The sequence below is a fragment of the Canis lupus genome, chromosome 17, assembly GCF_048164855.1.
Source record: "Canis lupus baileyi chromosome 17, mCanLup2.hap1, whole genome shotgun sequence".
Taxonomy (NCBI): Eukaryota; Metazoa; Chordata; class Mammalia; order Carnivora; family Canidae; genus Canis; species Canis lupus.
Genome location: NC_132854.1, coordinates 33708918 through 33729179, shown reverse-complemented (window position 1 = coordinate 33729179; position 20262 = coordinate 33708918). Strand labels below are relative to the sequence as shown.

The window sequence follows — 20262 nt, the reverse complement described above, 5'->3', positions numbered from 1 at the left end:
TTTGGCTCAGGGTGTGATCCTTGGGGTCCTGGGATTGAGTCTTCCATCTGCTTCTTCCTCTGCCTATGTCTCTGCCTCTCTGTCTGTGTCTCTCATGAATAAATAAATAAAATCTTTTTTTTTTTTTTAAAGAAACTCACAAGCTAGTCATTCTTTGATAGAACATGAGAAAGTACAAAGGCTGAGGATATTATTACCCCATTCCTGCTTACAATACAATTTTGATTAGTACATGGATAAAATAAACACAGGGCATGGTCATAAGATGCCCTAGTGTTTTTAACTTTTCACTGTCATTACTGATTTGTGTGCTGACACAAAAATAATTAAGAAGCAAAACTCATTTAGTAACTTATTTATTTAACTGAGGTAATAATTGGTGGCTGTTTTAAAAGCCATTACTTTTCTAAATACATGAAAAAGATGAATTTATTTTTAAAACAAATTAAATAAGGTAACGCTTTTTTTAGAGGGGGGAACATGTGCACATGCGTGGTGGGGGAGGGGCAAAGGGAGGAGGAGAGGAGCAGAGAGAGAGAGAGAGAGAAATAGAGAGAGAGAGAATATCTTAAGCAGGTTCCATGCCCAGCATGGGGTCTGACATGGGGCTCAATCTCACAACCCTGAGATCATGACCTGAGCCAAAACCACCTGAGCCAAAACCATGACTAAACCACCCAGGCACGCCAAAATAAGGTTAACACTTTTAAAACCAAATCAAACAAAATATGTACAGCATTGGTACCTGTGTTCAGATAATTGTAAATCTTAGACTCGACATGGTTCCATATAATAGTTCTCTAGGACAGGTTAAAGTAACTCCTCCATAAATGAAAACAAGTGCAACACTTTCATAGCACTTTGTTTTTGATCCAGATTACTCAGGTTCCTTTTAAGAAATGGCACTTTGATGCTTGTTCTCAGGGGTAGGAGATGTTCACCACCTGCAGTCAGGGCCAATCACCCCTTCTGGGCTGCTACAGCAACTCATGTCAAGCTCACTTGTGGCTTTCCTATCATGCTGCACAAGGTGGAAGCTTGTGGACACGGCTGTCTCCGCCACCACACTTAGAACTCCTCACCGTCTTCATCTTCACAGCAGACCCATTACTATGCAGAGAGCTGTGCACTGAACAAGCACTCAAGAGCTGCCTATTTAATTATTAATGCTTCTGGTCCTTGTCTTCTCACGGGCTTTCTAACAAAGTAAAATTTTAATAGACTCGGAAGAAAGACCAGTTCATATTAATGAAAAGCTTTAAAAATAGACTATTTAAAGTCACTTGTTATCTTATTACTTCAAAGTACTCGAATGACCGTCACTAAACAGGTAGGAACTGCTGGCTCCACACGCATAGGAATGTGGCTCTGGTAGAGAGAAGGCTGGCAGGTTATTAGCAAACCCATCAGGACCGGGTATAGTGACAATAGGACAGGATCTAAAGAAACTGGAGTTTGAATCCCAGCTCCACAGCTTGTCCACTATAGGTAAGTGGGTAAGTGTTCTAACCTTTCAGGGAATTTACGGATGTGATTAAGATATGTAAAGTGCTAATAGAGCTGAGCACCATGCCTAGGATCTGACAGGTCCTCAGGAAATGTCTGCTCTCTCCCACCTGTGGTCTCCACATCTGTTCACGGCTTACTTGAACCACACGTACCATCTTCAAAGCTTCCCTCTTCCCCACCCTCATGTCCCGTCAGATGGAAGACCCTGTTGTATCTGCTGGGGCAATGTTTCCCACAGACTTCCCTTTGTGTTGTGACATGGAAATGCCCAAAGGCTCTAGGGCCAGGGAGGATTCATTCCACCTGCCTCTACCTCTAGGGAAGGAGGGTAGTCAGTCTGCTTAACAAACCAGGGGATGCTTAGACAGTTTTGAAAAATTAAAAGAGTTTCTGAAAAAGCAGGAAGAAAGGAGGTCCCTTAGGCAGGCCATTACGGGTCGGGGGTGGGGGGAACCATGAATGAGCTCCATACAGTTGAGCACATTTGGAGATTCATTCATTTGTATGACTGAGGAAAAAGGGGAATCAGGATAGGGTCAGCAAATGAAATTTAATAGATTAACAGGAGTCAGATGAGAGGGCCTTATGCCCAGAGTATGAAGGTGTCTTCAAATCCCCTGGCCATAATAGATCATTCCCACTGTGTTGTTCAGTCATTTTGCTTCTACCTTTATTATAGGGCTTTGCACATGTGGCCTTTGTTATGACTCTTCATATGACTCTTACCTAGTACATTTATGGACCTGTCCATTGAAGATGGGGGCTCTGCCTCTTTCTTTCTTCTTCAAGAAAAAAATCCGTAATGCCTCAGACACAGAAAATGCTCAATAAGTATTTGTCTCATTAAATCTGTCTACACATGAGTTTTTCCAAGTGGAAAACTATGATTTACTAAGTATTTTAAATATATTCCTTATAAGACTATTTATATCATCCTTTGATGATAAACAGGACTTATTAAACAAGTTAGATTTCATTCAACTTTTTCTGAATTACAAAAAATTAAAATTAGTAGGGTCTCAAGTACAGAAATGATGTGATTATGGCTGCTTGTGATGAGTATACACTAAATGATCCACGCTTTTTTTTTGCCTTGAACCTCCTGGTCACATTAACAACATATACCTCTGCCGATATTCATATGCACATAATTTCAATTCAATGAATAATTACTGAGTTCCTGAGATGCGCGAGTCACCATATTTACTGGGGATATAAAACTGATGCCCCCTGTCATAATTACGCAACAATGTGCTACACGTTTATGTTCAAAAATAAAAATGAAACAGAAAACCTGAGAGTCACAGACTGAAGTAGGTTGTCTAAGTTGCCAACCAGCTGGGGCCCAAGGACAGATTCAAACTTTCGTCTCTGACTTCAACTTCTATTTCTATTACGGTTTTCTATTTCTCAGCAAGTACCAATATGCTCATACTTATGAGTGGTTTGGCCAAGACTTACCAACAACTTGTTGGGAAAGGATTTTTACCTGAAAAATGTCGGTTTGTTCTTAAGTGATTAATTATCTTGGCATCACTAAGCCCTATGCTTTATCTAACAACAAATCTAGACAGCGGGACATAGAGCTTTATACGAAGGAGTTATTTAATTAATGAAGACAGATGTGGAAGTATAAGCAGCACCCCATTACCTGATCAAGCAACTACAAGACCTATGAAGAAAAGGCCACTAATATGCATGGCTGTCCCAGAACTCACGAGTTTCTTTGTAGGAATATCATCAAACCATTTCAGAATCTCACCCAGTTAAACAAGATGTCAAATAGGAAGCAAGAAATGTAGGAATAGCAGTGAAAAATGAGGCAAGTAAAAAGAGTGAAAAAGCATGGAATCTGCAAGCATTTAGGATAGATGTGTGTGTCTGAATGTGTGTGCATGTGTGCATATATGCGTGTTCCTAATGCCTCATCATTATCTAATATTAATTACAGCACGGTATTAATTACAAAAGCATCATTCCTCAAGGGAAGAGCTAAATAATACATCATTTCCTTCATTTGTAAAAGGAAGGGCACATTTTAGAGACTTAAATCACAGCTGGTTAATAATTTTAAAGTATCCATATGAGTTAACTTCTTTGACGTGTAAAATTCAGATAGGAATTACTTTTGATAAAGCCAGACAGATAAGAAATGTGATTGCTTTATAGTTACTAACTCCTAAAATTTAGGCATACAGCTTTCATATGAATTAAAATGAATACTAGACAACACTGACTAAATAAGCCTCACAGATTTATTAGAGAATAGGATATTAAGTTGGAATATAAAATATTCCCAGATTCATTTGAAACTGAGTATTTTTATATGTTAAAATTACTCTTTTAAAAATATGGTTTTAAAGTTATATTTTCTTTTCTTTGTTCAACATTAAATTGCAATATTTTGCAGGACACTGATAATTATGTCATGTGCCACATGCCACCAGAAGGTTCTAGCTGACTTTCAGACCCTCTCAGATGAGACCCAACATCTGGGTGTAGTGCACCATCTAGTGGCTAAAAGAATCACTGATGTCTGAACGTTAATTAACTTGCTTGTTCCGCATTTTTAGAAAATACTGGGACATATATTTTTTAGAAAATAAGAGAATTGTAAACAGCAATAGCAGATTCCTAAGACTATTTCCTTCAAAAATTTATATTTAAACCATTTAATGAGCAATAAAATTCTCAAAATGAGGGAAATTCATAGTACATGCTAGTTAATGTGTAACAAAGGTTTAAATGACCATTAATTTAATTATACCACATTCATTTAAATACACTGCACACTGCTTCATGGAGAGGAGACACCATTTATACCAGTGAATAGGAAAAATGTACCTGCTGACAACCATGTGTACAGGATTGCTGAGATATATTTTTTTCCTCCTTTTTACTGCACCTTAAACAATTTACCACAGGCAAGTGTTAGTAAAGGCAGTTGAAAGTGTTCAGTCAAATCTTTATGTTATTATCTAAACTGCATGGTCTTGGTCATGACAATACACTTAAATTATTTTTAAATTTAAAAAGGCACTCTTTAGCATTTCTCTTTAAATTGCTAGTATCTAGGAAATGTTCCTCTTTTTCACTTCTACAAATGTGTTTAATTTACTGTGTAAGTTCTAAATAGATGACTGATCACGTACTAATAGAACACAAAAGATCAAGTGTTAAAGGTAAAGTTAACGTGACTTTATCAAAGAAAATTTCTTATTGCTACTTGCTCACTTCCCATAGCGTGCGTACTTGTCATAAGTCATCTGCTATAATCCCAAGCTCTACATTCACTGTTATTGGTCACACACAAATAACTTACTCAATGTGCCTGAAGCAAAGGTAAGACTAAGATACTTATTAAAAGCAAAGCAAGCCAACCCCAATCCCTATACATGTGTTGATTTCATTTTGAACACAAAGTTGAGAACTCTTGAATTATAAATCAGAAACACGTAAAGGCTCACTCTGAACTAGTGGTAGCAAATCAACCCAAATTCATTCTTTCTTTTTAAAAGGGCTATTATTTGATAACCTAGTAGGCCATGTTTAAAGAGTAAATATCTCTCTGCTAAGTGGATGAGTGGATCTGGCATGTCTTGGTTTGGAGCAGGAATTTCAACAAGGACTTGCTGATGTTGATGTGAGATCAGGAAAGAGGGACTGGAAATAGGGTCAGTTAGGTAGATTTTTTAGCTACTGGTTAATGAATTAAGACTCAGTTGGATGGAAGTCTCTGGGATCACATCTTAGGGCTTTTTCCTTAAACCTGTCCTACTTATTAACACCTGGCAAAAATGGAGATGCTGAAAGAGAGAACTAAATGTAGGTGGGGAAAGGTTTCCAAGTCATCAACTTATTAGAAGAATGGGTCCAAGTCAATCAAATGGATGTAGAATAATAATTTCCCAAACCTGAAAGGGCATGTGTAGCCCTCAGAACACCAACTCTGTCCTGTATCACCCACAGAAGATCATCCAGCCTGTGGCGAAATGTGTTCAAACAGAGGAAATACACTACTCCTGAGGGAGCCATCCCTGGAGAGACAGGTCCAATTATCAACACAACATTGGATGTTAAGGTTTAAAGGTAATCGGTTATAGGTACAAAAGATGGACAAGATGTAGATCTCAGCAGTCTTTGATTTGGATGACTTAATGGAGAGTCCACTGCTAAAAGGCTTCCAACTTTCTTTTGCATTTTAAGAGACGTCCTTTAACATAATCTCTTCCCTCCATTTGTAGTGTGGAAACTTAATAAGACACAGTGCCATATATCTAGAAAAACATGGCTAAGAGGGTATGTGATTTGGAGAAATGAAGATGCTTGTGATTCATGATGGGTTTGCGAGCAGCACCGGGCCAGGAAGTGAAAATAAGAGCATGATAGCTGGAGCTATTCTATTCAACCAGAAGGTACTCTGAGCCAAACAATGCCATGAGAGGTGATTCAATACTGATGAGATGAGGACTCTGCCCTCAGAAATTTCACCCAACTTGTCTTGCTCTCTGCCACTTGCAAAAACATAAGCTCACTGCCGTGGGAACAATACTTGACCAGGAGCCACCACTGCAGAAATGGGATAATGACAGCTCCAATCACGGGTGTTGTGAGGATCAAATAAAACATAAGATGTGTGCATGTGCAGAAAACTGCATCGCAGTGACTTGTTCTTCGTGAGAGATGACACCCAGGGGATTCCCGTAGTTAGGAAACAAAGTAGACTCTCTGGTGTAGAAGGTCCATGTGGACTCTAAGAGTCTATGATTTCATTTTATTAATAACCCAAGCTAATTAATTCTGCTTTAATATTCAAAGTTTATATTGCTTTGAATTATAATGCATACACCATGTCCCCCCTACTTTCATAGTATATGTTCACCCCTGTAAGATGCAACTTCTTAATGCCACAGAGTTAGATCCTTTACTAGTCCCTAATTAAGCTTTTTCCCCTCATCCACTGTTTATCACTTGGATAAATAGAACAGAGGTATCTGTGTACAACTGAGGCTAATCTGTATTTCAGAAAGTTCAAGGAATAACTCAAAATATATGATGATTTACTGAAGAAAGGTCCTTCTTTTTTTTAAAAAAAACCGAAATGCTCCCATTGAAAGTCAGTAATGTGACCTGATCATACCGGCAACTGTGATTTCTGTTCATTATCTAATGACAGGATGGAACATGCTTATTTGACTTTCATGTTTTTATACTCATTCTTTGCCTCAGTGGCAAAGAAACTGATTCTCAAAAACAGAGCCTAAGAAATAGATGAAAACCTCTCCTGGGGAAGCTCAGAATCAATGGAGAAGCAAGAATCTGGAATTAAGTACAAAAAGGAAAAGGATTGGGAGAAGAGAGGAAAGATGAAGAGGTAGTTTGCAAAATATGTTAAATTATTAGAAGTATTCAAAGTTATGTTATATAACATATATTATATGTTAGATGAGAAAAAGTAAACTCCAGATTCTACAATGTTTTCTGACTTTAGACAAGCCTCCTCCACCAGAACCTCATCACTCTCACACACACACACACACACACACACACACACACACAAATGATGCCTTGTCTCAATGTTTGGAGTCATGGAACAGTTTCTGTAAAGCAGCTTTGGAAACCGTCTAATAACATGACTAAATAAATGGCAACAGATGCTGGCGTAAATGATTTTGCTACCTCAGCCGGGAAATGGTGTTCATAGTGTGGTTATTTTAATATATTTGAGATGGCAATACTATTCAAAGCCCAACAGAAGCCTGTTACACTTGCAGTTTCTAGTTCAAGGCAGATGCTGGCATCCGATTCCTGTCAAGGAGAGTCATTGGATTCAGCTTGCTTGATCTGTGGCACATTGCTACCAGAACTTACCAGGCATGTGTATGAATACATTTCCCTTCCCTATCTGATTCTGTGTCTTTGGGCTTTACACATTCTAGTCACCACTTTTCCTAGAAAAGGTAGGTGGGGCCCTCTTTCAACCTTTGGTATCTTCCCAGAGCCTTACCAGCCACCACTCCCCCCCCTCCACACACACCCCATGGTTCCCAACAGGATCCAGAAGCCTAAGGAAGCCAGAGGATGCCGGCCAAGCAACACACAAGGGGCAGGACGGAAGGGGGTGCAGGGGGCTGAGAGTCACTAGGTTATTTCCTGGGTGGGTGGATGGATGGATGAGTGGATATATGAGTACATGGATGGAGATATGGATGGATGGAGAGGTAGATGGATTGGGGAGGGTGTGGATAGGTGGAAGGTGACAAAGTCAGTAAATCATATGTGGTCACAATTTCTTTCTCTGTAAACTAAATATTAAAAATCCTCTCTCTGTATATAAAATGCCAGTAAAAAGTAAATGGAATCATGTGAAAATATTTTTATACTCCTAACAGTGCTATATATAATGTATGTCAATTTTATTTTATTTTTTTGGTTTATTTGGTTATTTGGGGGAAGAGACTGAGGGGGGAGAAAACATGATCCAAGTGGTGTTTAAAATGCTAACTTTAAGAGGACCGAATGATTTTGTTCAGCTTATTCTTCATTGTGCTTTACGGACATTTTAAAATCTGCTAAACTAGACAATGGTGAAGTGGCAATACTGATTATGAAAAAGGCTAGATCGCTGTGTCATACCATCATAAACGTCCTTAACACACAGAGGACATACTTCATTGGTTGCTACGGTTCCCTAAAACTTAAGCCTTTGTTAAGGGAGAGAGGGGAACGCATTCCCCTCAGAAAGGAAGTAAACTTCAGATGACTATATAACGAGCAAGTCTAAAACGCCATTCCAGTGTACTCAGGACCCTGGAGTCAAGCAGTGGCCGCTTTGGGACTTTCAGTGACCCCCCTCCCCCGCCCTCCCCTTCCCCTCGGTGAGAAGCCCTGTACCTGTATGTGTCCTTCGATGAGCCTTCAGGTGAGAACTTTTTGTGTATACTTTGTTGCATCCCTCAAAATCACATCTGTGGATACGCCGTTTTCTGGAGTCTGGGGATTCAGATCGTCTCTGGCGTCTTGTGCTCTCAATACTAAATGGTGAAATTGAACTGGAAAAAAAAGAAGTGGAGTTAAGTGGTGAGCAACACAGCCCTCTGTTTGCATTCTAGTGGCATGCCACCTCAGCCTCACGCTCTGTAGCTTCATACAGACTCAAGGCCCCACGGCTGCACTGCCTGCTGTCACTTTCTTGAATGTAACTTCATGTCTCAATCTTGAAGGCAGGCAGCTTGGCCTATTTCTGATAAAACACTCCTCCAGAGAGAAAGACACGCTTAAAACAACAAGACAAAAACGAAAACTAAATAAAAGCAGTGGTAGGTAAGCAGATCCTCCTTATCAAAAGAAACAATCTGGAACTCTGAATGGCACTTACAGGGAATATTTTTGGAAGCCCTGCTACAGACAGACAAAATGAATGCATTTAGGAAATAACACGAGGGTCTGAACTGCACGTGACAGCATATAAAATCATGTAAAATCACAGGGTACATTTCAAAACAAGTGAGGTCAGGCTAAAAGAAATGACATCAGTACATCAATAACAATGACTCATGACAAGCTATTTCTGTTCAGTAAAATGCACTTGACATTTAACTTTTCCAGTTGGTGGTTTTTCATGGTGAGGAATAAAGTACATTGTATTTAAAGATTAGCTGTACCACCATTATGAGAAAAAGTTTTAACTATGAAATTTGGCCCTGACTTGCACGTTGTTTAATCTTCATGCCACAGTAGAAAAACAGGATTAGTTTGTAACGTCAGGTAATTGATTAACATGTACTTCTTCAAACCTTAATCTCTTTTGATTGAGGTAGAAATGAAGAATATGACTAATCGTTTTTAGTTACCCATGAAGTTCTATACTAACACATCACATCCATATTTCTACTGTAAAAAAATATACCACTGTTCATATTAAGACATATTTTCTTCCAGTTTTTTTCATGTTTTGATGTTTTTCAGAATTAATTCTTATTAGTAAATTGCCTCTTTTAGAAAAAGAGAATGATTCTGAGCAAGAGTTCTTTGAAGAAAGCGAAGTTTAAGCTTCACTTAAGCAGATTACAGGTAAAGGTAAACGCCCACCCTTGTCTTTCATCCTCCTCCCAGGGAAAACTTCTGTCATCATTTTTCTTTAAATTCAATTCTTTCATATTATCCTTCCCTATACATACCCACAGTCATAGAAACTCATAATATTGTTTTGCTTTTTAAGAGACATATAAATATCATCATACTGTTCACATCGTTTTGCAAATTGCTCTATGCTTGCCTTTTATTCACTCAACATTAAGCATGTGAGATTATCCATGTTGATGCCAACACTGTCGTTTATTTGAAGTGCTATATAACTCATCTATTCTAAGAGGTTTTTTTTTTCATATTTTAATGTCTCTAAAATCAGATGCTTCTTACAATTGATGGCTTAATGTAGTTTAACTGGCAAAATTTTTTTATTAGTGGTACATAAAGGCATGGTGCATTTTAAAATATGTGGTATTTTAACTTGGATCAGGGGTTGGTAAACTTTTTCTGTAAAGGGCTAGATAGCAAATATTTTGCTTTGACTTTGAGAGTCATACAGTGTATGTTGTAACAAATCAACTCTGTGCTTATAGCATAAAAGTAGCCATAGACAATATGTAAACAAGGGAGTATGGCTCATGTTCTAATAAAACTTCATTTACAAAACACTGAGTTGTATTTGAGCCCAATGGTTGATGCATGACTCTGATGAAACATGGGAGTAATCCAGTGAATATCTATCCCAGAATTTTAGAGTCTATTTCCTAAGCAATTGACATTTATATTATTTCTAATACTTCACTGTTACATTGCTCCAGTGATTTTTTTCTCAATGTTTCCTTCTATATGTGCCTTTTAAGTTTTCAATGCATCTTCTCACTTATACAAATAACAGATTCAGCAGCCAAATTTTTCTAATACCTAAGACAAAATATAAGTGGTGTTTATCGATGTGTGCCCTAAAGAGTTTTATGCAAGATCTTTATTAGTAGAATGAAAGAAAATATGGGATGGCTAAGCCACTTTTTCCAGCCTTCCTTTGTATCAATGTAGATTTGTGGTTTTCCATATAACTGACTCAGTTGTGGCAACTGGAGCCTATGGTGAAAAAGTCAAAATAGTGTGATTGGCATGCCCCATGAAAGAACAGCTTTGGTCGCTCCTGCAGGGGTATGCTCTAGCATACAGTGGGTTTCTTGTGAATAAAATTCTATGTGTGATGATAGGGCAACAGTGATTCATTTCTTGAATATCTAGTCATGAAAATAAATATGGATCTTGGCACTTGGGGACCTCAAAAATAGAAATTTCTGTGTCGTGATATGTTTGACATCTTTTAAGTCAAAAGAAAATGATATGGCTGTTTCCTTCAAATTATAACTTAAAATCTATAATCAGAACGGTTTGTTTTGTATAGTACTTTCTACACACTAATAAGTGTAAATATAACTATGCATAATCACACACGTATATTGTTTTGCCTGTAGTTTATTTTAGCTATTTATCTTGTTATGTATTTGTGTATACAGAGAAAAGTAAAACATAAATCTGAAATTAAAACCAAGTAACTATTAGGCAAGTCTTTAGGGAACCAATGAGGTGCAGCTTCTCTACAGCCCATCAATCTTGGAACCATTTGGCAGATGGTTAAGGAAAGCAGAGGCCACAGAGTGGCAAGATACTACTTCACTGAGACTTCTGAGTTTACGTCAAAACAAAGACGTGTTAGGTGGAAAGCCTTATAATGCTACAAAACTTCACACCCTGATTTGCCTCATTTTAAAGTAAAATGTTTTTTGTTTTGTTTTTTACCTCCAAATACTTTACTGTTAATTTCTAAAGTAAAATGTTTTAGGGCATTTTGAAGAACTATCCCCTAAAGGTATCTATGCAATAAAAAGAAAAATTTCTTTGAAAAAGGTATATATGACAAACAGCTTCATCTGGCAGAGCTGGCTTGGAAATTATATCCAATAGGTAATATTTCTTCCTGGCTTCCCTTTTAAAATGGCAGAGGCATCCTCAGAAGATGCTGAAGAACCTCTGGCCAGGCTGTGCCTTTCAGAACCACTTATTTGATCTCTTTGTAGAAACAAGAGATGTGGGGCTGAGGTGGACAGGGATCAAAAGAACAAAAGAACTTCAAACACAGGAAGATGAGAGGACACTCCAGTTCCACACAGGGTTGCTGCTGTGCTGGGGTCCATGCATGAGCCCATAGATGGCAGACAGTGGAGGGGGAAGACAACCAAAGGTGGGGGTTTGGCCAAACTTAGGCCATGGCAGGAAATGTGACAGGCAAGGTACTGGTGCCAGGTAGCTCTAGAGCCCAGAACACGGTGAACATTCAAGAAATGTTTGCTAATTTGAATGAGTGAATGAATGGATGGATAGATGAGTGTATTAAGTCAGGTATTCCTAATTTTTAATTTAATCAATTAACCCTCAATTGGTTAATTAACCCTTACTAGGATTCTTCTATTTCAAGTCTTCAGATAATGGTCAATTTTTCACTCTTAACTCCCATTTCCCTAAATTTCATATTTTAAATACTATACACCAAGTGGCTACTGAAAGTCAGAGTCTGGGTAACCATTAAAATAACAGGTACCTAAGTACCTCAGTTCTTTGCCCTAAATTCAAGAGGACGGCATTCTAAGGCATTCCTTATAATTAAAATTCTCGGTGGAGGGCCATTGAGATCCCTCTGAACATGTTAGTATACTGGTGAATGAAATAAAAATCTCCCCTTTGGCCCCAATAAGCATCTACTGAACAGGGGAGGGTGAAGAATGATCTTGCTCTTGTCCTGTCCCACTCTGAGGCTCACAAGCACGGGCATCTAGTAACAGAACAGCTAACATGCTTCTGGTGTTTCTATTATGCTCTTTCTATGCTTTCTGAGCCTGTACCCTCTGTTCAGAAGGCCATTCAGGTATCCCCAAATACACGCAAACTGGTTCTGTGCTTCAAAAGCTGGTTAAGATGGAAATGTGCAAAAACTATGGCTGCAGATGCCAGCACAGGATTCTTCCAATAATCCTTCATAATAAGCTTGGTGTAATGAAAATGGTAGAGGTACAACAGGTGCCAGTGCGTTCCCAGAGACTGCACTAAAGGCAATCTGCACAGTTCAAAAGAACAATAACCAAAGGCCCACTCCCTTCCCCAGAAGGGTTAGACCATTTGGATTCGTGAATGAGCGCCTGAGGGGGCCTCACAGGCACTGCGTGGTAATAATTAGATCTAGAGAGAACAAATGAGTGAATCATGACTTCAGTTGCACAACAGTCCCACTTGGAATGGCAAGTTAAATTAGAATTAAACCCAGAGAGGCTCGAAAAGTCACATCCAGGAACAGCTCTATTTAAAGAAGGCAGCGCATGGTTGCCATGAAAGAAATTAAGGGTAACTGTAATCAGCAGGTAATAAAAGGCCATTTGTCACATGTGACCTCAGTGTGATGAGATGCCCTTCACAGAAATTGAAGTTTTTATAGGTGTTTAAAAAAAAACAAAAAACAAAAAGCCAGGACATTGTCTAAGGCTGAAAAGAGAAAGAGGACACACACATCCCAAAATTTAAAACAAGAGCATAAAACAATGGAATAAAATAGAAAGTGCTTTAGCAAGTTCACACATTGAGTCTCAACAGACCTCCAAGGAGCATGGCTGTGGGTAATATGGCAGCTGACATTTACAGAAGGCTGACCATGCACCAGGCTCAGGTCTAAATAAATGCTTTAAGCTCCAAAGCAACTCTGCGAGGTTGATATTAATAGTGCCTCTCACTTAAAGATGGGGACACTGAGGCAGAGAAGGGAAAAACTACACTAGGATTTGAACCCAATCTTATTTATTGCTTTCTACAGACTCAGGTAGACACAGGTAGTATCAACTAGCATAGGATACAATAGGATAATGCAACAACGTAATCTGTATCATTTAAATGTTCCCTGTAGCCCAATTATAGGAAAAAAAAAAAACACAGCACATAAAAGCATTTTTAAACGTAGTCTGCTATAATAAGGCATAAACTTTTCTCTGGAGAATTTTAAGGTAAACTGCTTTTTAAATACTGCCAGTAGAGGTATTCGGTATAATTACTATTAACCTACCTAAGAAAATACTTTCCTAAGTTGTTGTGAAAAAAATATTTATTGCCAGGAAAATGTTTTTAGACGGCTGAGTTTGGCAGTGGTATGCAATTATGTCTCCCTTGACCACCGCAGCCACAGAACTAGTTTCTTTCCTTGCTGTTCCAGTTTATTTACAATTGTACCAAAAATGATTTGAGTTGGCTGCATGATAGAGTTACCTTAAGGGAAGAGGGGAACAGTCAGTTTTAAAAATATATTTTGTACTGTTTTCAGAAGTTTATTTTCAAATTATTTTGAATAGGGCAGAATATTACTTACTAGAATTGTGACTTAGTTTCTGCCACAGAATGCGTGTAAGAACGAACCACTTCCTTGTTAGTAAATCAAACACTACATTGGGAATGAAATATTGAGGCCATAAGCCAGAAAAGAAGTTGATGAGACTTTCAGTTAACCAGGCATTACATAAATCTTGGTAATAGAGCTTCTGTTCGCTTGGACAAGCCAGACTTTTTTTTTTTTTTTTTTTTGCAGGCTTTCTCTCAGCCAGTAGATGGCTCTCAGAAGCAGCAATCTTTGTATTTATCTTCCCATATGATAACAGATTTTGTCCAGCTGCTATCAAACCACATTGGTGTCTTTTCTATGATATCAATTGGGGAAAAGCTGCTATTTAGATACCCTCACTATCGAATTCCCAGAAGCTACATCCCAAGGCAGCACAGATTCACCAGCATGAAGTTCCTCTTTGACTGCCGCCTATGATTTCCTATGGAAAACTACTTTTGATAACAGATTGAAATTGTAAGATTAGCAGTTGCCAACCCTTCCAGAAGCTGTGACTAAGGCATTATACTACTTCACGTTCAAATCTGGATTCAATAAAAATAAATCCTTTTTCACAAAATGTGTAAATCAGGAGTAATACATTTGCTAAAATATGTCAACAAGCTCCATCTTAGCATATATTCAACTAGATTTTGGCACTTTTCATATGAACAGAACATGTCCAAAATGTAGTTCTAATTATTGTTTTAGGTTTAATAAAGAAAATCTCCTACTAATTATAGATGATAAGTTTCTGAATGAGCTTTTTTGGGGGTGGGTCTGTGGACGGACTCAATATATCACAGTTTTTACTTATACATGGCAGCTGTTACTAAGTGTTCATCACTTGCTAGACCATTAAAATACTCAAAATGGTTACAGGCTTATCTTTCTAGTCTTTTTTTTTTTTCTAGTCTTTTTTGATTCACCATATTTTAGCAAATAAGTTTAAAAGCCGCAATAACAAAAGGCTTAAAGATAAAAGAGGAGAAAAAAAAAGAACCATTAATGGCATTGGCTGTGATTGGTTTTATTTTCAAACTTCTGATAAATTTAGATTGCAAGGAGAGAGGAGCTTGTTTGCTAACAAAAGAGATCCATTTTCAATAAACAGTATCTATTCAAAATAGTTACTTTAGGGGAGCCGCCATATGCCTTGCAAAGACTTTACCCTCATAAAAACAATTCATGATGTAGGTTGAAACAAGTTTGGATTTCTGAATCACACTGAATTACACTGGATACTGAATGGAAGACACATAATGTACTGAAATATTCAGATGAACTTGTCACAGAATCTCTTCAGAAAACATCAGGGTTTAAATTATGTTTTACACCAGGAGTTGTAGCTGGATGGATCATTTGAATCTTATACTTACTAGGTTATTATTTTAATCTGAATTTAAGGCAGGTCCTGTCCTCCCCAGTTTGGCTGAGCTCTAGCACTCCTTATTACCTTATAAGGGCAGCACTTTACACTAATTTTACTGGTGTGGCTCTTGAGCCCATCTGATTTGGAGATCCCCTAGAAGGGTGCTAAATTAAAAAAAAAAAAGTTCTAGTTATTTCATTAAAGATAAATGTTGAACTCCTCAAGAATGCAGATATGTCTTAGGCATGCCTCTCTTGAAGCTGGCATGCCAACAGAGGCTTGAAAGGGTGAAGGTAAAGAAAGGAAGGAAGGAGCTTGAGGAACACAGTCAACCCTTTGAAGAATTTACTTTAATGTGCAGACAATGGAGTCTCACCATAACACAGCCCTATGGCAGAATTTTATATAAAGAAGTTAGTTTTTCTCTATCAGAAGCATCTTATTATAAGACAGATTCACTAACAAGATAACCCTAAGGATGTAGCCCAGGCAAGGGCAGTATATAAAACTCTGTGTTTTATTTTTTACTTTTTTTTTATTTTAAAAAGATTTTTATTTGTTTATTTGAGGGAGGGTTGGTGAGCATAAGTGGAGGTGGGAGTTGGGGGAGAGGCAGAGGGAGAAGCAGGCTCCCTGCTCAGCTCCATCCCAGGGCTCTGAGATCATGACCTGAGCCAAAGGCAGGTTAACTGACTGAGCCACCCAGGTGCCCCTAAAATGGTTTTAAATATTAAAACATATCTAAAATGTTTCAAATACATAGTTCTAGTGAGATACTGTAATGCGACCATAAATATACTTTTGAAGTGACCACCAAAACAGGCCTCCATCTATTTTATGCTGATCATTAACCAGGCCTATGTTACACTAGAGATTTCTTTTATTAACACCAGAATTATATCAGTTAACTATCTGGTACTTAAGCTTACATAAATTATTGAAATAGTTTTTATTGCTCGTATGGGGATATATAAATAACAAGACCAAGTAGATTTTATTGGTAATGTTCCACTTGAGTTTTTGTTGGTCAAAAGAGCTGTCTGGTGCCACAAATAGGCATTTTTCCTACCATCAAATCAGCATGTGTTTGGATTTTGGAAAAGAACAAAAATCTTCCCATTTAATGGAAGGAAGTTTTTACCTGTTTTTTATTTCCTTTCCTAAAAACTTTACGTAATCTTCAAATACTCCACCGGATTAACATTGAAAAAATAAGTATATTAACGTGACCCACATTCGTATTTGAAAGACATGTGGAAGATGAGAAACAGGCTCAGGAAGCTAATGAATTACCGTGCCAAAGCCACACAGCTACAGACCAGCAGAGCTGGAACCTGATGCTTGCTTCCTGACCCCTCAAGCTAGGACTTTTCTAATCTCCAATGAGGTTATAGAAATATCTGTGTCATAATTTTTACTTAGTAGAAGGAAAATCTGGCAATACCAGTATTCTTTTTTTCCTTTAGCAAACAGACTAAAATACCTACTCTATTTTACTTTTTTGCTTTGGGTGCCAGGAAACTCAGCCACAAAAGCCTCAGATTTGGTATATTTATTTTCTACCTTAATTATACAGCTCCCAACCCCAAACTATATAGTTTTAATTTTGTACAATAATTTTTTAAACGTATGTCTCATAAATTACTTTCTGCACTAAGTGGATTTTTTTTTAAGTGGAATTTTTATGTTAAACAAGGAAAACAAAAGAGTAGCATGGACTTAGAAACACACGGGAAATTTGAACCTGGGTTTTAATATGTGGACTCCTAAATTAAAGTCTTGTGATCAATAAGCTCACATTATATCTTTAAGAAAAAAAGAAAACAAGATCCCACTTCTTGTTGCTATTCCTACAGAAAAAGCATAGACGTAATCTGAAAATCTAGATATAAATTATAACTTTTCTTAGCAATGGTATTTTAGACATTTAATCTCTTTGATTTTCAGATTCCCATATTTCAAATGTGGACCTGTCAGAACAATTCGCCGATTCTTAGCCTTGGGCTCCTATTTCCTTTTTTGGTTAATAACCTTAAGATATAATTCACATATGATAAAATTTAACCTATAAAGTGTACAATTCAGTAGCATTCATTATATTCACAATGTATGGAACTACCACCTCTGTCTAGTTCCAGAATATTCTCATCATCCTAAAAGGAAATTCCATACTCATGAATATCCCCTGCCACCACCGCCCCCTTCCCTGGTGACTACTAATCTACTTTGATCCCTATAGATTAGTCTATTCTACACATTTAGGAGAAACATAATCATATAAAATATGGCTTTTTATGTCTGACTTTTGTCCTAAATTTAACATAAAGTTTTCAAGGTTCACCCACATTGTAGCATACATCAATACTTCATTCCTTTTTTAGCTGAATAATACTCCATTGTAGAGATATATCACACTTTTATTAGTTGATGAGCTTTTCAGCTATTATGAATAGTGCTACTATGAACATTTGTACAAGTTTTTCTGTGGATATGTTTTAAATTCTCTTACGTATATATCTAGTGGTGGAATTACTGTGCTAGATTATATGGTAATTCTAGGTTTAATATTTTGAGAAAATTTCAAACTGTTTTTCCAAGTGGCTACACAATTTTGTAATTTCATCGGCACTGAAAGTTGTAATATATCCTCATCCTCACCAAACGTATCTGTCTTCTTCACTTTAGCCATCCCAGTATGTGTATCTCATTGTGGTTTAGCTTTGCAATTTCCCCAAAGACTAATGATGTTGAACATCTTTTCACGTGCTCATAGACCATTTGTCGATCTTCTTTGGAGAAATGTCTATTCAAATACTTTGCTTATTTTAAAATTGTGTTGTCTTTTTATTGTTGAGTTCTAAGATTTCCACTTATTCTAGGATACAAGTCTCCTATCAAATATATGATTTGCAAATATTTTCTCCCATATCTGTGGACTGTCTTTTCACTTTCTTGATTATATCCTTAAAGCACAAAAGTTTTAAATCTTAATTAAGTCCAATTTAATATTTCTTTAGCCAATATATATTTGTTGTTATACCTAAGAAGGCTTTAACTAGCTTAAGGCCTCAAAGATTTACTCATATTTTCTTCTAATAGCTTTAGAGAGTTAGCTCTTACATTTAGATCTATGATCCATTCTGAGCTAATTTTTGTGTATGGAGTCTAATTTCATTCTCTTGCATGTTGTCTCAACATTATTTGTTGAAAATATTTTTCTTTCTTCATTGGATTGTCTTGGCACCCTTGTGAAAATCAACTGACCATAAATGTAAAGGTTTATTTCTGAACTCTCACTGTGGTTCCATTGATTTATATGTGCACACTTTAATCCTAGTACCACACTATCTAGCTTACAGCTTTGAGGTAAATTTTGAAATCGGACATTGTTAGTCTTCTAAATTTGTTCTTATTCTTAAGACTGTCTTTCCAAGATTATTTCCATATGAATTTTAAGATCATTTGTCAGTTTCTGCAAAAGAAAATGCAGTAGAATCTGGGTAGAGATTTCATTGGATTTATTTACCATTTTTTTTTGCAATGCTACCATCTTACCAACATTAAGCCTTGCAATCCATGAAATGGGACATCTTTTCATTTAAGGTTTAATTTTTTAAGAATGGTGCTTCAGAGTTTTCAGGGTTCCAAGATGTTCAGAGTTGAAGACATTCCCTTCTATTCTTAGTTTGCTGAGTATTTTTTTTTTACCATGAAAAGATGCTGGATTTGTCAAAATGCCTTTTTCTGTACCAATTGAGATAATCAGGTGATCTTGTCTCTTAGTCTATTAATATAATGCATTATATTAATTGATATTCTTATGTCAAAGCCTCATTCTTGGGTTAAATCTCACTTGGTCATGGTATACAATTATTTTTATATGTTGCTAGATTCAGTTTGCTTGTATTTTGTTGTGGGCTCTTGAGTTGATACTCATAAGGGATTTTGTTGTGTAGTTTTCTTGTGATGTCTTTATCTGAGTTTGGTGTCAGGGTAACGTTGCCCTCATCGAAGAAGTTGGGAAGTGTCCTGTGCTCCTTCTTGACTTGGGTTTCATGATATGTTTACAGTAAGAATCATTTCTTACTATGTTGACTGTTCCTATTCACTAATACTTAACCTCTCTTTGCAGCCCCAGTTTTGCTCTTAGCCTGCTTCTATGGAGCTGATGTTTCTGATATTTCTATGCTATTGGTCCTACTCTCACCTAGAACTTCTCAGATGCCATACTGTCCACCAAATGCACCATCCTGGCCTATTCCTATTCACCTAGGAAGAAGGATTAGATAAAAACTCCACAAGCTTTAAAGCATTACGCAAATACTACTTTCCAATTTCACTCTTCTCCATTATTGGTAAAAGATTATCTACAGAATATTGTAAGATATTGTCGGTAGTCTCTTAGATAAACAGTGTATGGTAATGTTTTAGTAAACTTACTGTGTACTGTTAAAATATTGCAGGTGGCATGATAATGGCTTATATATTACCATACGTAAACCTAGAAGATCATCACAAAAATTACAGAAAGATAGACAGGATGGATAATGTTATTGGCATTCTTATAGCTGACAAATAGCTGAGAAAAGTAGCTTAGGATGGGTAAGTGGGAAATAATAAGAGTTTTAGTTTATACTTCTTTCTACATCACATCTTTCCCAGAGAAAGATGAAGAACCATTAATAGGTCAAGATGGCAATCAATACTCAATCTCTTGCACATATGTACTGATAATTAAATATCATTTGCACTGTTGGTATTTTTTTTACTAGGCTTCTTTATACTGAGAAAATCAGTAAGATGAGAGAGTTTAAATTAGTAATAGTTGTATAGGTATTTTTCATCTTAACAATGTTGATTCAAAAAAAAAAATAACCAACCCAATGTTGATTCAATAAAATAAAACAACAGGGGCATCTGGCTG

General features: G+C 37.0%; 1 protein-coding gene across 15 annotated transcripts in view; it reads right to left on the bottom strand.

The window, feature by feature from the left end:
- The window catches only part of KLF12 (KLF transcription factor 12), a 590400-nt gene that overhangs the window by 24949 nt on the left and 545189 nt on the right, over positions 1-20262 (bottom strand). For all 15 annotated transcript variants that reach the window (XR_012009964.1, XR_012009965.1, XM_072782791.1 and 12 more), the window contains one exon: positions 8404-8561. Coding sequence is in view for 13 of the 15 variants with exons in the window: in XM_072782791.1 (XP_072638892.1) it covers positions 8404-8561 (158 nt within the window). In the remaining 2 variants the exon portion in view is untranslated. The remainder of the gene's footprint in view (positions 1-8403; positions 8562-20262) is intronic.